Consider the following 16,751-nt stretch of genomic DNA (forward strand, 5'->3'; position numbering starts at 1 on the left):
TCTAAGCATTACTTCAAACCAACGGCAGGACAGAGAGCTATAGGCTGGCTGTCTCACCTACATCACCTACGCAGACATAGGGGGCAACTTGTGGAGAGGGGCGACTCTAGGGTCCCGGAAGAGCTCCGAGCCTTCCCGTCATACGGGTGCGTCCTACCATAAGATCTGGGGGACGAGAAGAAGAAGAACATCAGAATCGAGTTGTGAGGGAACACGAGAAACAGACACAACAGCTGTGGGGACTATCCCGTAAGCACAGCAGGGGAGGACCACAACACATAATAAGCGCTAGAAGGAAGTCACAGACCGGGTCTAGCCACCGTGACAACCCCAGAGCAGAGACTCAGAGGCCCGGTACCGGGTACCCCTCGGCCCTGCGGCAGTGGGGGGCACTACAATTACATTCGGCACTATTCGTTACTTGCACGAATAGTATGATATTTAGGCTATTTGTTACTTGGCAAGTAATTAGGTATTCGCCTCCGTATATTCGAGTGACCCACCCAGCATGTTTGGCGCTTTATTTGAAGCCAATGAACATGCTGTGTTGGCTTGCCAATCACAGTAATGCCGATGCCATTGTTGATGTGGCATTACTATGATTGGTTGGCCTTTCGGCGTAATAGGGACTATTTAAAGGTTGCCGGTGCCATCTTGCGCACATTGCAGCTGGAAACAGCGTAGGGAGAGCGTAGTTTCAGCGTATGGAGAGTGAAAGGAGAATAGGGAGAGTGATAGGAGGTTATGGTGAGCATTATTTATTCCAAAAAGCTGTTTTATGAGCTGAAGATTGTGAAGCGATTACTTGTTTGTTAGGTTGGGATTTAACTAGGGAGGGATTTAGTAGGTGGGAGGGTGAAAGGCAAGCACCTGGGAATTCTCATCATTGCATCATTGCAAATACATACTGCAGATCTCTAGTATTAGAAACAGACTGTGGGATTAGGGAGAAATAGGAAGGGTTTCATCCACTACAAAAATACAAAAATCAGCTATTCATAGAGGGAAATAAGATTAAGTAGTAACAGCATATACAAAACCATTTTTTGGGGGCTACATAATGTTCCTGTGTAGCAGCCTATAATGTTTTTTTACAGCAAAATAATATTCCTCAGAGGCAGCATATAGTAACATCAAGTTTAAAATCTAATTGCTAAATAATATTCCTCATCTATTGCTGAAAATACCTAATATTTGTCTAGCAGTTGTGCCACTGGAGCAATCCAGGTAGAGATAATCTTATGTAACAATTTAGCAGAGGGAATAATCTTCCTTTGCTCCGCATTTAGAGTGTGTCAGCAAGGCGATCTAAAAAATAATTTATTTTTCTATTGTTTTAATAAATAGCATATCTTTATCTAGCAGTTGTGCAACTGGCGCAATCCGGGTACAGATAATCCTACGTGACAATTTAGCAGGGAAATAATCTTCATTATTCCGCATTTGGAATGTGTCAGCAAGATGATCTAAAAAATAATTTATTTTTCTATTGATTTAATAAATAGTATGCAGTATCTTTATCTAGCAGTTGTGCGACTGACGCAATCCGGGTACAGATAATCTTATGTGACAGTTTAGCAGGGGTAATAATTTTCATTACTCCACATTTGGAGTGTGTCAGCAAGGCAATTGAAAAAAATCATAATTTTTTATTGGTTTAACCCCTTAAGCCCAGGGGGTGGTTTGCACGTTAATGACCGGGCCAATTTTTACAATTTTGACCACTGTCCCTTTATGAGGTTATAACTCTGGAACGCTTCAACGGATCTTGGCGATTCTGACATTTTCTCGTGACATATTGTACTTCATGATAGTGGTAAAATTTCTTTGATATTACCTGTGTTTATTTGTGAAAAAAATGGAAATTTGGCGAAAATTTTGAAAATTTCGCAATTTTCCAACTTTGAATTTTTATGCCCTTAAATCACAGAGATATGTCACACAAAATACTTAATAAGTAACATTTCCCACAAGTCTACTTTACATCAGAACAATTTTGGCAACACATTTTTTTTGTTAGGGAGTTATAAGGGTTAAAGGTTGACCAGCAATTTCTCATTTTTACAGCAAAATTTACAAAACCATTTTTTTTAGGGACCACCTCACATTTGAAGTCACATTTAGGGGTCTATATAGCAAAAAATACCCAAAAGTGACACCATTCTAAAAACTGCACCCCTCAAGCTGATCAAAACCACATTCAAGAAGTTTATTAACCCTTCTGGTGCTTCATGAGAGCTAAAGCAATGTTGAAGGAAAAAATTAAAATTTAACTTTTTAGTCATGAAAACGATCTTTTAGCAACAATTTTTTTATTTTCCCAAAGGTAACAGGAGAAATTGGACTGCAAAATTTGTTGTCCAATTTGTCCTGAGTACACTGATACCCCATATGTAGGGGGAAACCACTGTTTGGGCGCATGGCAGGGCTCAGAAGGGAAGGAGCGCCATTTGACTTTTTCAAGCTAAAATTAGCTGGAATTGAGATCGGACGCCATGTCGCGTTTGGTGAGCCCCTGATGTGCCTAAACAGTGGAAACCCCCCCACAAGTGACCCCATTTTGGAAACTAGACCCCCTAAGGAATTTATCTAGATGTGTGTTGAGCACTTTTATGCCCCAAGTGCTTCACAGAAGTTTATACCGCCCGTGCGTGAAAATAAAAAAACATATTTTTTCCACAAACATGACCGTTTAGTCCACAATTTTTTATTTTCACAAGGGTAACTGAAGAAATTGGACAACAAAAGTTGTAGTCCAATTTGTCCTGAGTACGCCAATACCACATATGTGGGGGGGAACCACTGTTTGGGCGCATGGCAGGGCTCAGAAGGGAAGGAGCGCCATTTGACTTTTTCAAGCTAAAATTAGCTGGAATTGAGATCGGACGCCATGTCGCGTTTGGTGAGCCCCTGATGTGCCTAAACAGTGGAAACCCCCCACAAGTGACCCCATTTTGGAAACTAGACCTCCTAAGGAACTTACCTAGATGTGTAGTGAGCACTTTTATCCCCCAAGTGCTTCACAGAAGTTTATACCGCCCGTGCGTGAAAATAAAAAATCCTATTTTTTGCCCACAAAAATGATCTTTTAGTCCCCAATTTTTTAATTTCCCAAGGGTAACAGGAGAAATTGGACCACAAAGGCTGTTGTCCAATTTGTCCTGAGTAGGCTGGTACCCCATATGTGGGAGAAAACTACTGTTTGGGCACACGTCAGGGCTCGGAAGGGAAGTAGTCATGTTTCGGAATGCAGGCTTTGATGGAATCGTCTGCGGCCGTCATGTTCCGTTTGACGAGCCCCTGATGTGCCTAAACAGTGGAAACCCCCCACAAGTGACCCCAATTTGGAAACTAAGCCCCCTAAGGAACTTGTCTAGATGTGTCGTGAGAACTTTGCACCCCCAAGTGTTTCACTAAAGTTTATAACGCCCGGGCGTGAAAATAAAAAATCCTATTTTTTGCCCACAAAAATGATCTTTTAGTCCCCAATTTTTTAATTTCCCAAGGGTAACAGGAGAAATTGGACCACAAAGGCTGTTGTCCAATTTGTCCTGAGTAGGCTGGTACCCCATATGTGGGAGAAAACTACTGTTTGGGCACACGTCAGGGCTCGGAAGGGAAGTAGTGACGTTTCGGAATGCAGGCTTTGGTGGAATCGTCTGCGGCCGTCATGTTCCGTTTGACGAGCCCCTGATGTGCCTAAACAGTGGAAACCCCCCACAAGTGACCCCAATTTGGAAACTAGACCCCCTAAAGAACTTGTCTAGATGTGTCGTGAGAACTTTGAACCCCCAAGTGTTTCACTAAAGTTTATAACGCCCGGGCGTGAAAATAAAAAATCCTATTTTTTGCCCACAAAAATGATCTTTTAGTCCCCAATTTTTTAATTTCCCAAGGGTAACAGGAGAAATTGGACCACAAAAGTTGTTGTCCAATTTGTCCTGAGTACGCTGGTACCCCACATGTGGGAAAAAACTGTTTGGGCACACGTTGGGGCTTGAAAGGGAAGTACTGAAGTTTTGGAATGCAGACTTTGATGGAATCGTCTGCGGGCGTCATGTTCCGTTTGCAGAGCCCCTGATGTGCCTAAACAGGAAAAAAAAACACAAGTGACAACATTTTGGAAAGTAGGTCCCCAAAGAACTTACGTAGATGTGCCTCCTTTGGAATAAATCTGTTTCCTGTAAATTAGTAGTGCATGGAGGTGTGTTACAATTTAAAGCAATCCTTCATACACAGGCCAGGTTTGTCGGGGCAGGTGTCGCATTGATAGATGGTGTCCTTGCGTATTCCTCTTTTGTAGCACACTCGGCACCTTTTTTGCGGCTTACCTTTTCTTCCAGTTGGCGGGACCACCCCCGGAAAATGCTGATCTGGTACGATACGTGTACCTTCAGTTCCAGAAGTACTGGGGCCCGCTCCTTCCCTCGTGCCAAACATCAGGGCCTTAACCACTACCTCCTGGAAATGAAGGTATGACGTATCGGTGTTGTGTGCATTGCCATTTGTACAATGTGCACGGACAGCTTTTTGTACCACACCCTGGCCTTTCACAAAGCACTGTACGGTTGGAGGAGTTGATCAGAGAGATCAACGCCCCCCATGTTTTTGTTGTACCCCAGTACACAGGTCGGTTTGCTGACCTCTGTAGAGGTACCCCTTACAGTGCTGAGGGCGCTGCCATCACCGTGTATGATGGTCAATAGAAGGACATCCCTTTTGTCCTTGTACTTGACCACCAGCAGGTGGTCGCTACATAGGGCTTTGCTCTCACCTTTTCTGAGAGTCTGCCCAAGTAGCGTCTTCGGGAGGCCCTTTCTGATTTTTGCAGACAGTACCGCAGGCTGCGGTACCTCATGCAGAGAGAGATTTGTAGAGTGGGATGCTGGTGTAAAAGTTATCGGTATAGAGGTGATAACCTTTATCCAGCAGTGGGTGCACCAAATCCCACACAATTTTCCCACTCACTCCCAGGATAGAAGGACACTCAGGCGGTTCAATCCTGGTGTCCTTCCCTTCGTAAACTCTAAAGCTGTGGGTGTACCCTGAGGTACTCTCACACAGCTTGTAGAGTTTGATTCCGTACCTGGGTTTGGTTCCATATGGGGTCCGCTGTGGGGTGCGCTGGTTCGTCTTCAGCAATGGTGGGCGCTTCATCTTCATCAACGATGGGCCTTGCCTCATCTTCTGTCCTGCGGCGTCTGCGTGGCGGTTCCGCAGGGCCGGAGGAGGAAGATGAGGAGTGGGAAGAGGATGAGGAAGAATCAGAAAAATAAAGAAAAGTGGGATCCTCTCCCTCGCTATCAGTGTCGGAGGCAAGGAAAGAATATGCCTCCTCCGCTGAATAGCGCTGTTGGGATGAACGGGACGAGCAGGACATTTTTTTTGTAAGTGTGGTGCTTGGGTGTACATTATTGGTAACTATGTGTAAGTGTGGGGGGGATAGTGCTTGGTGAAAACTACTCTGAAAAGAAAAAGCTAAAGGAAAAAAAAGCAAATAGGGAAAAAAAAATACCTGTGAAAGAAAAGTATAAAACAGCAGGCCCTAGCTCTGATAAGTGAACCCCGTCACTTATAAAATTTCGGCCGCTGCTGGGTGTGCGAACGGGGATGTGAAAAAAAAAACGGCAGGCACGAGAGCTCTGATAAGTGAACCACGTCACTTATCAAAGTTCGGCCGCTGCTGGGTGTGCGAACAAGGATGTGAAAAAAAAACGTCAGGCACGAGAGCTCTGATAAGTGAACCGCGTCACTTATCAAAGTTCAGCGGCTGCTGGGTGTGCGAACGGGGATGTGAAAAAAAAAAAAAAAAAACGGCAGGCACGAGAGCTCTGATAAGTGAACAGCGTCACCTATCAAAGTTCAGCGGCTGCTGGGTGTGCGAACGGGGATGTGAAAAAAAAAGAAGAAAGGCACGGGTTAGACGCGGCGGCTGGGTGAGCACACGGAGATGAGGAAAAAAAAAGAAGAAAGGCACGGGTTAGACGTGGCGGCTGGGTGAGCACACGGAGGTGGGAAAAAAAAAAAAAAGGAAGGTGTGGGTTAGATGCGGCGGCTGGGTGAGCACACAGAGATGGGGGAAAAAAAAAAGGAAGGCGCGGGTTAGACGCGGCGGCTGAGTGAGCGCATGGAGATGGAAAAAAAACAAGAAATGCACGGGTTAGACGTGGCGGCTGGGTGAGCGCACGGAGATGGGAAAAAAAAGAAAAAAGAAAGGCACGGGTTAGACGCGGCGGCTGGGTGAGCGCACGAAGATGAAAAGAAAAGGAAGACACGGGTTAGACGCGGCGGCTGGGTGAGCGCATGGAGATGGGAAAAAAAAAAGAAAACGGCAGGCACAAGAGCTTTGATAAGTGAACTGCGTCACTTATCAAAGTTCGGCGGCTGCTGGGTGTGCGCACAGGTGTTGTGAAAAAAAAAAAAGGAAAACGGCAGGCACAAGCTCTGATAAGTGAACTGCGTCACTTATCAAAGTTTGGCGGCTACGGGATGGGTGTACGAAATTGGGCAAAGGGGGTTGATGGAAAAAAAAGCGAGCACGAGTGTTGATCGGTGAACTGCGTCACCAATCAACGCTCGGCGGCTGCTAAACGTGCGCACGGAGGCGGCGCAAAGAGGGACGGAGGGGGTTAAAAAGGAGGGGGATGGGGGTATTGGGGGGTGAAGAGAGATCAGGTAGGGGCTGGTAACACATTTGTAGTCTCTCTTCTTTCTTCGGTTTTCTTTCTTCGGTTTTCTTTCTTCTTTCTTTCGCTGTTTTCGAATGCAGGGGATTGTGGTGTTACAGGCTTCTGTAGCACCACAAGGCCCAGCAAGACAAAATCTAGCTGTGTGACTGCTCTGCAGGAGTCCTCAGCTAGAGTGGGGACCCCTGCAGAACGGTCAGACAGGTCACCTGCAGGTGACAGACAGGTCACAGAGCGGTCACACCGCTGCTGTGAGCTGTCATTGGTGGGATCGAATGATAACATCGATCCCACCAATCCCTGCAGGCCCTGGTGACCATGGCAACTGCCTAGGATCCCTCCGATCCTAGGCAGGTCACAGCCTGGTCACCAGCTGGGCACACAGCGGTCACAACGTGACCGCCGCTGTGCCCTGTGATTGGCGCAATCGTCGATAGCATCGATCGCGCCAATCACCTCCTGCAGGCCCTGCTGGGCCTGCACTAGTCTCTGGCCTGCGATCGGTGCGATTGAAGCACCGATCCAGGCCGCTGCAGCAGGGCACAGCGCGGTAATACCGCCGCTGTGCCCTGCGATTGGCGCGATCGATTCGATCGGCGATCGCGCCAATCTAGGGGTCTTTTGCCGGTGCCTGGCTTTGCCAGGCACCGGCCCTAAGATCGAGTACATCGGTACTCGATCCTAGCCTGGGACCTCATTGTATCAGCCGCTCCGATTGGCTGAAACAATGAGAAATGCTGTGATTGGCTGTTCAGAATTGGTCAAATTTCTTTTTATTGTGTTGCCCTTTTCACGGTCTCTTTAAGCATATGTCTGGTTGTTGTCTGGATGTTGTTATTGGGGTCTGCACTTGGACATTTTGGAACATAAATGCATTAATATGATCCACATAATTCTTCAGGTTTCAGCCTTACACAGAATAATAATATGAGCAATGAAACATGCTCTATACAGTATATATGCTGCTAGTTTGAAAATCTTACCCACACATCCCTTTATAAAGGGAAATTCAACATTATACCTCTGTTAGCATATACCTTATACTGCTCATATACATAGCACCCCAGTAGTTGGTGGGAACGCCTAGGTACAAAATTTGTGTCTGACTGTGAAACCACTGGCCCTTCCCCTGTGTTACGTCATTCCCATTCTGATGTCCAGGAAGGAGGCACTGAGATCTCCTGTCCACAACCTACAGTTGCACAGACACAGCAGCCAGCAACCACATCCATTTTGTTGTCCCAGTGTAGCATTCAGTTGTCCCTTGTCAGCATATATGTCTGTTCACAAATTGTTAGTTAGATAGGGCATACATATTCCTTAGCAATGTAAATTGTCTGGTGCTGGACAAAGACCATTGCTGACTATTCCAGGCTCCTAAATTAGACTTGTGTCTCTTTATTAAACTGTTGCTTCCCTTACATTTTTAAAGTTTGGGTCCTTTCAAAAAATTGGTGGTGGGGTATTTGCCAGTTTATGTATATTTTAAGCATGTCTAAGAGACTGGGTTAACACGCTCCACATACCTATTCAGGCCGCAGCCTTACACATATTGGAACATGGTCATTGCGTTGCTAAGGCCTTTACCTGTGCTCTGTTGCACTGCCTGCCACATGAGTAATAGACTCCACAGACCTCGACACTCTCTGGGACATATCCTGTAATTACTCCATTGTTGCTCAAAACCATGCAAAAGATACATTCTGCCTAGTTGGAAATACAAAACTGTCCAAAAACATAATAATGCTACATATATAGGAACCTCCAACAAGGAAGGTTTATCCATCAAAGCATTAAATATAGGGGTGTGTGAACCTATCATAATCTATCAACCGGGTATCAAGTACCCAAACACACCACTCTCGCAAAAAGTGTTTAGAAAAATTAACAAATTTTATTTTTAAAAACACAGAAAATACCAAAATCTCATATTCATTAAGAGGAAAGGATGAGTACCCAAGTATAAAACACAAAAAAGTGATACAGGAAATAGTATACAGGCTTCTGGGATCATATAGTCCGTGTCATAACATATGGGCATCCCAAATATATAAGCCCTAGTCTAAATAGACCTAAAGTGCATAGTGCCAAGTTCCCAGTCCAATTAAACACATATAGAATGCCTGACACATACCCATGTGGTGAGCCCGTCCTTAGTATCACACACGTCCCGACGTACGTTTCGCGTCTTCCGCTTTCTCAAGGGAGAAAAAGATGATTGCGCATGTCATGTCTACATAGTTGCTGGCTTATATATTATCCCCACTCACCTATTGCCCAGTAGTGTGTCGTGCACGGCGCCGCCGCCCCCGGGTCCCAGGTGCATCTAATGTCGGCACTCAGCTTCAGCGTGCAGGGAGGAAATCCCCCGTGACGTCATATCTGCACGCCGGAGTTAAAGAGGCCTTCAAAAAGATATCGGATCCCGGGGCAGGGCCGGCGTCAGCGGACGGCAGGGTCGGGCAGATGCCGGGGCCCCCTGACTTCTGGGGGCCCCCCTAGCAGGGGCGGACTGGGCCGGGTTGCAAAGATGCAAATGCCCCCCGGGCCGCTCCCCCTGCAGCTGATCAGGGCCGGCCGCCTGGTGGTGGCTGTAAAGCTGCAAATTGTGTGCAAAGCTGCATCAAATTGTGCGCGGCCGTGTGCGCTGCACTGTGAAGCGGCCGGCAGCAGTCACAGTCGGCGCACACGTCCGCGCCGGGTCCGGGAGCTTTGTGCGCGGCTGACAGCTTGACGGCTGCACAGCTCCTGCTCCCTCCAGGCTCCATGATATCTCTCTATGCTTCCGGGTCAGGTGTCGGGCGTGCGCGATGACGTCATCGCGCACGTGCCGACATGTCCCGGCCAGGACGCTAGCGGAGAGGCGCTGCAAGGGAGCGAGTGGTGATGTAAGTATAAAAAAACCTTTTTTTTTTTTTTTTTTTTTAAATTAAATGGTGGGTAACTGCAAATGAAGAAGTGGGGAGGGGTGAAAGGAGGCTGCACATGATGGAGTTTTGGGGGTTAAAGGAGGCTGCACATGATGGAATTTGGGGGGTTAAAGGAGGCTGCACATGACGGAATTTGGGGGGTTAAAGGTGGCTGCACATGATGGAATTTGGGGGGATAAAGAAGGCTGCACATGATGGAATTTGGGGGGTTAAAGGAGGCTGCACATGATGGAGTTTGGGGGGATTAAAGGAGGCTGCACACGATGGAACTTGGGGGGGTTAAAGGAGGCTGCACATGACGGAATTTGGGGGGTTAAAGGAGGCTGCACATGATGGAATTTGGGGGTTAAGGAGGACTGCACATGATGAAGGAGGAGTTGGGCTGCACATGATGAAGTGGGGGAGTTGGGCTGCACATGATGAAGTGGGGGAGTTGGGCTGAACATGATGAAGTGGGGGTAAGGAGGACTGCACATGAAGTGGGAGGTAAGGGGGACTGCACATGATGGGGGACTCGTAAGCTTGCAATCTATGAGGTTGCATAATAACCAATTATATATTGATTGTGGGTGGACCTCTGTATTCAGATGTGTAGTGTAGAAGAAAGGGAAAAAGTGGGGAATGTGCTCTAGATAACTGTGTTTTTTTTATGCAGAGGCGAGTCCTGGCTGGAAGAAGCGATGGCGGTCTGTGCTGCATGAATGAGAAAAGCAAAGATGAAGGACTTCAGCTAGAGACGTCACTGGTGAGTCAGTGTATTACCTGTGCACTGACACTATACACTGTATACTATATACAGAGCTCCTGTATATAATGTCACTGGCAGTGGTGATCACTGTATTACCTGTACACTGGCACTTTTTACAGAGCTCCTGTGTATAATGTCACTGGTGATCCCTGTATTACCTGTACACTGACACTATATACAGAGCTCCTGTGTATAATGTCACCAGTGATCACTGTGTTACATGTACACTGACAGTAAATACAGAGTTCATGTAAATAGCACTTAGTATTGTGGTTTTTTTTAAATTAATGCATTTACAATTGTATTTATATATTTATATCCTTCAAAGGCCCATACATGTCGTTGCACAGTAGGGGCATTACTACTTTCTGTGGGATTTTGGGGGGTGGGAGTAATCCTAGCAATGACACAATTGATTAAATATTGGGGTCAGTGGTCCACACTGCAGGTGCACACAGAGTGGGGAGTTTTTGTAGGTAGGGAATAGATGGGGAAGAAAGGTTTAAAGGAGCACCTAAGAAAAGTAACTACTGTTAAAGATCTAGCAAAAGGCATAAATTGTTTAAATTTGTTTAGAAGTTTACAACTTACAGAGAAGCAAATTTATCAAAAGTTTCCCTGATATATTGCACTTTCTCTATTTTGCACTAGTGTTTTTATAAAGTTTACATAGTTTTTTTCTAAATAAAATATTTGGGTCTCTGTGGTCCCTGCTGTTTTACTGTCGCCACATGATTTGCTCCACAAGGGGGCCCACTGAGGTTCTGTCGCCCAAGGGCCCATGAAAACCTGGAGCCGGCCCTGTCCCGGGGTATGGTGCACATGCGCGTCGCCATTTTGTTGAAGTCCAACTATCCCACACACCAGCCTCTAATGCGCGAGTGCTCAGCCCTTTCTCTTGATGGATTAGGATAATGCAGATATCCCGCCCTAACCCGTGCATACTAATGAGAAGGATCGCATATCTCCCTACGCTTCCCCTATATTTAGATCATTTAGATGTTCAAAAAAAAAAAATACAAGCAGTGATATATCACACAATGATCAAGGGGCATTCAAAAGCGAGAAAGATCATATATAATCAAAATAAACAAACACAGATTTATAGCCTCCAGGTTAGTTCGGGGGATTCTTCAAACATATGGTGCAACCAAGTCGGATTTCATGCGATCTTCAAAGGTTGTCAGTGAGTGCAAGGTCTTAATCATCATAGGGGAACCATATCTCAAGCCATAGCAAAGTATGAGGTTTCATATAATTGGATTACTAAAATAAAAAAATACAACAATAAAACACATTAGCTAAAGACACAACAAAATTAAAAACAAGCAGGGATTACAGGTACAGGGCAAAGCTCAGTTTCTCGCTTAAGCCACTGGGGGACATAGTGCCAAGCTCCACGATCCATCTGGTTTCGGCCTGTGCTAGCATTTGCTTCAGATTTCCACCTCTTATGCCCCCATGTATTCTATCGATTCCCTTCACTTTAAGGCCACGTGGGTCAGAGTTGTGGCATAGCCTAAAGTGTCTGGGCAGGGTCTTCAGCAGCAAAAGGTCCTCCACCTCCTTTGCCGCGAGTATGTCCCTGACGTGCTCCCTTACCCTAATGCGCAGTTCCCTGGAAGTTAGGCCAATATAGACCTTAGAGCAGGGACACTGCGCAAAATAATTCTGCCTAGTTGGGTAGTTTTCAGAAGTGCGCAGGCTTGTGCAGATTGGTCAGTGGCACTCCTGGCTCTTTCCCTTGAGGAGGCTGCTTCCAAGTAAAATGAGGCTTGTACATGTTCCTGGCATGGGTTTCAGGTCTGACAGACTGACCGCAATACAGGCCCTCGCTTGCATACACTGTATTCAGAACTTAATTCTAATGCTTTTGGTGTCTGGTAGAATTCAATTTACTGACATTGATCATACAACTCACTCAACTCCTGTATTATATTCATCTTACAGCGGCTTCAGCCGCTATGACAGTGGTTCCATTGGGATTTGATGGCAAATATGAACTGAGGACCTTACAAAACGCAGGTTTCACAGCACCTGGTGGCCCTCTGAAAATTAAAAGCGAGGGCCACATTATGACATGGCGGTGGATATGGTGGTGGTGGCGGGCGAAGCCCAAAATTCAAATAGGCATGTTTCAAATGGCATTGTAAAGGGATGGAGAATATATATTCCACTATTTTGCTAACTATTTGGCATGAGGGAGGGACCTCCCAAATGTAGGAGTGAGAGCTCTCCCAAATGTATGATACACAGCCACCTAAGGGCCCTTAATAAACTCAGGTTTCACATTTTTGCTGCCCTCTGAAAATGGGAAGCAAGGGCCGCATAATGATGTGGCGGTGGACATGGTGGTGGTGGCGGGCAAAGCACAAAATTCAAATGGGCATGTTTGAAATGGCATTGTAAAGGGATGGGAAATATGTATTCCACTATTTTGCTAACTATTTGGCAAATGTAGGAGTGAGAGCCCTCGCAAATGTTAAAGGAAAAACTAAAGCCAAAACGCTCTGTGTGAATAGATGCTAAAGGGGAGGTACATGTAATTATGCAGGAAAAAATGTTTCTTAACATTTTCCCTTTAAAAGAAAAAATCCGTAAAACCGGTGCAATAGTCTGACAACATTATTCCCAGATACCATATGTGAGTCAGAAAGACATGCAGGCATCTTCTTCATGCTGTTCCCATTTGGTTTTAGCTCTTTCCCATCCATTTCAGCTTTTTTCCTCAGGCACCCAGAGCTATTTGTTGGGCCAGCAGAAAAAAAATTGTCTTTTCCATTGACTTGCATTGGATTCGTTATTCGGTATGAATATACGAATACTAGAAATTATTTGTGCCAATTTTCCCAAATCTGAATATTTCACTTTTCGATCATCACTAGTAATTAGATTTTTTTTAGCACTACTGACCTGCACCATACTATGTTGCAATTTCTCGACTTTTCCAATTGTCTCTATACCTAAAAAACGTCAAACATCTCACAGGCCCCTGGGCTTTTTCTTCTGACAGTGGAAAGCTCAATTCCCGCATCAATGATTGAAAGGAGTACAACAACTACTGACAAACCTGTAAATCATCTGGACCTACGAGCAGAAAATAGTCAAGATAACATGTCGATGAAAATAAACCTGTTTGCGATTTCAGCAACCATTCTAAAAAACTATTAACAATCTCAAAGTAAAAACAAGATATAGAACACCCCATTGGTAGGCACTAGTGATGAGCGAGGGTACTCATTGCTTGGATTTTCCCGAGCACGCTCGGGTGATCTCCGAGTATTTGTTAGTGTTCGGAGATTAAGTTTTCATCGCCTCAGCTGAATGATTTACAGCTACTACCCAGGCTGAGTACATATGGGGGTTGCCTGGTTGCTAGGGAATCCTCACATGTAATCAAGCTGTCTAGTAGCTGTAAATCATTCAGCTGCTGCGATGAAAACGTAATCTCCGAACACTGACAAATACTCGGAGATCACCAGAGCAACGAGTACACTCGCTCATCACTAGTAGGCACATATCCACTAAATATTTACCTTCCAAATAGCAACCTTCCAAATGGAAACATTCAACATGTATCGGCAGAAGCCTGAAGGCCGCTTCTATATCTGATTTTGCTAATAAAGCAACTCTACCTGCTTGTTTTTCCAAAAATATCCCCTGTCAAAAGACTTGTATCTTACTCTTGCTTCCTCCTTTGATATACCATCATTGATAGGCAATCCTAGCGGCAATTAAAGATGATGAATAAGGCAGTACTTTCCCGACTCCCTCTTAGGCACTAAGCCGAGAGGGGATACTCTCCAATTCTGAAAAGTCGAGATGCTGAAAGGTCCCACCATTCTGCCCAGTACCACCTCCTTCATCAATTTTTCCTTAACTAACGCTGTATTATCCTGTACAGATTTTAAATTTTAACTAAACAAAGACACTGCCGAAAACTGAAAAGGTATACTGAAACCTTCACAAAACCCCTCCCGTAGCACCCTTGCTTTCTCTCTTTTGAGGTACAGATCGAGCAAATACAGCAGAGCTTCCTTTTTCACTGGCATTCTCGCTTGTACTGGCAGCGCCCATTCTGGTGTTTTGCTTTAGTCTATGGAAGCACCGCAACGCTGCATGTGCTTCCCCGCATACTGTGCATTCATGTTTGAATTTACACGTGGCGTAGAAACGGCAGTGCCCTTCATTGTATAACTAACATGTCACACTGTGTCAGGATGCTGCTGCCAACTGCGACTAACTACTGGAGAAAAGGAACGTTGCTTTGGACGTTATGCCACAATTTATTGAAAACATATGTCTGTAGCTTTTGGGGCCCAACCTACACCTGGGTATAGCGCCAGATGTTGGCGGAACTCCTCATATTTCCACCATGCCGCCCCTACTTGTAACTGATGAGCACTAAATATGGTGTCCACGTAAACTAACAGTTCTGTACCTTTCTCTGGCTGTAAACTACAAATTTTGTGTGCCAATATAAGAAGGGCCTACAACCAATTACCGAATGTTTTTGCAACTCTCACTTTCCAATCACTCCTCTAAAAAAAAAAGAGAGTCACCTGATCAGTGACCAAATATCAATATATTCACCACTTTAATCTTCTCCCTTGTTTCTCCGACCAATTGAGCACCCAAAGGAACCATCCCACAAAAAAATGAATCCCTGAATGCCAATCCATGAACCGTTGAATCCACCCCAGGCTGAGGTTCAAGCTCCCCACCTGGTATTAAAGGTGGGTTGCTGTGCCCATGTTATTGTTTTAAACCTGCTAGCACCATCTTTAAAACCGAGACTAAATCTTTGTTTGAATCATGTGTATTATGTGATATGGACCATGCCTGTAGGACACTCACCATCCAGACGACTCCCGACCTGCGTCCCTGCTGTTGCACTGGCTGGCTCTCCGGGTTGTTGATCCAGATCCATCCTCTGTGTACGAACCCCAGATGTCCACCATGCAGAAGCTCCAGACATGCGAAATGATCACCCCCGTGATAACAAGAGACTGTGTGCACATTGTTCTTTCTTCTTACTGGCAAAGAAGCTGGAGTGATAGACAGAGACAAAGAACGGCTGTCCGCTGGTGATTTTCTCCTATCATGGTGTCTTCCACCCGACTTGTGATTACCCTTTCCACCACTCCGCTTCCGAGCCTTCTTTCCCACACTGCTGCCAGAACCTGCAAAAGAAAAATCCGAACACTAAATTATCCTCTGGGCGATTAGAGCTGCTGATATCGCATTCATCCCTCAGTGATCTTTCTTTCCATTTTCTGTAAGCATCCACACGGCCTCTTGATGTATAGTAGAACAAACCCAATACGCATCTGTATAACACCCAGGTTCTCTGCAGCAACCTTGCATCACAATGACCTGTACCTCTGAAGCTCAACTATTCCTTATTAAGTGTTCACTTCTCTCTAGTCTTGGTGTAGTGTGAGCAGGTTGCGGGATGCAGTAACGGACCGGAGGCAGAGCAAGGGTTAATGTGGGATTAATTTTAACAGTGGAGACTCCATGCAGGGGGGAAAGGGGATAAAAATGGTTTGAGCAGTAATTGTTAAATTGGAATAAAACAGTTGCGGGCAATTTAAAGGGGAAGTTCAGTAATGTTACACTTATCAGTCTGGCGACATCAGAATCTGGAATCCTGAATTGATTGAATTGATTCCTGTGGTGTTTCCTGATGAAGGAGTCTTGAACTCTGAAATGCGAAGAATAATAAAGCCACATGTACTAATAATTCTGGAATTCTAGTGATTCAGCAGCGCAGAAATTTACCACAATTATCCCAATCTGTATTCAACTGCTGGTCCTTCCTGAACTCGTGGATCTGCTGCAGCGAATCCTTTCAATGCTTCAACTCAGCTACATCTTTTGAGGGAAATCCTATGGATTAACCTTTTAACCTCCTCAGATAAGACACTAATTGCGCTCTTTCCTTCAACAGTTTTCATAGCCCTGAGGAAGATGGCGTTCCATGTCCTGGCGGCAGTGGTGAATCCTTGTTGTTCTGACGGGGTCCTGGCGGCGGCGGTGTATTCTCATTGTCCTGACGGGGGTCCTGGGTCCAGAAGATGAAGTAGAGGTACCGTCACAGTCTCTAACACTACCAGAGTATGATGTTACTCGGCAGATGCAAGCAGGTGTATCAAGATACAGTTCACAACAGGTCACCTGGCGTTCTTGTCTCAGCACACACGCGTCTAAGTCCTGACAGAGGACTTTGTCACTCGCAGTCTCCGGTGTCAGCGTGTCAGCATATACTTCGCTAGTCTCTGTCGGCAGTCTCTGGTTAAGGATCTGAGGCCCTTTAGGCTTGGGCCTGCTCCATCCAGTTGCATACAGGTCAGAGCCCTTACTATGTCCTCCTGTGCGCTGCAC

At 45.5% G+C, this 16,751-nt stretch overlaps 1 protein-coding gene across 2 annotated transcripts in view; it reads right to left on the minus strand.

Annotated features, from left to right (window-relative positions):
- Positions 1-16,751, minus strand: part of LOC143815710 (uncharacterized) — a 97,587-nt gene that overhangs the window by 20,414 nt on the left and 60,422 nt on the right. Inside the window, exons 2-3 of one of the 2 annotated variants that reach the window (XM_077295237.1) lie at positions 15,222-15,547; positions 11,175-11,630 (exon numbers count right to left, since the gene is read on the minus strand). In XM_077295237.1, coding sequence (XP_077151352.1) covers positions 11,628-11,630; positions 15,222-15,547 — 329 coding nt within the window. In that variant the 3' untranslated portion in view covers positions 11,175-11,627. Of the gene's footprint in view, positions 1-11,174; positions 11,631-15,221; positions 15,548-16,751 lie in introns of those variants that run through there. The other variant, XM_077295236.1, reaches the window with a different exon arrangement.

Source organism: Ranitomeya variabilis, chromosome 3, assembly GCF_051348905.1.
Source record: "Ranitomeya variabilis isolate aRanVar5 chromosome 3, aRanVar5.hap1, whole genome shotgun sequence".
NCBI classification, from domain to species: domain Eukaryota; kingdom Metazoa; phylum Chordata; class Amphibia; order Anura; family Dendrobatidae; genus Ranitomeya; species Ranitomeya variabilis.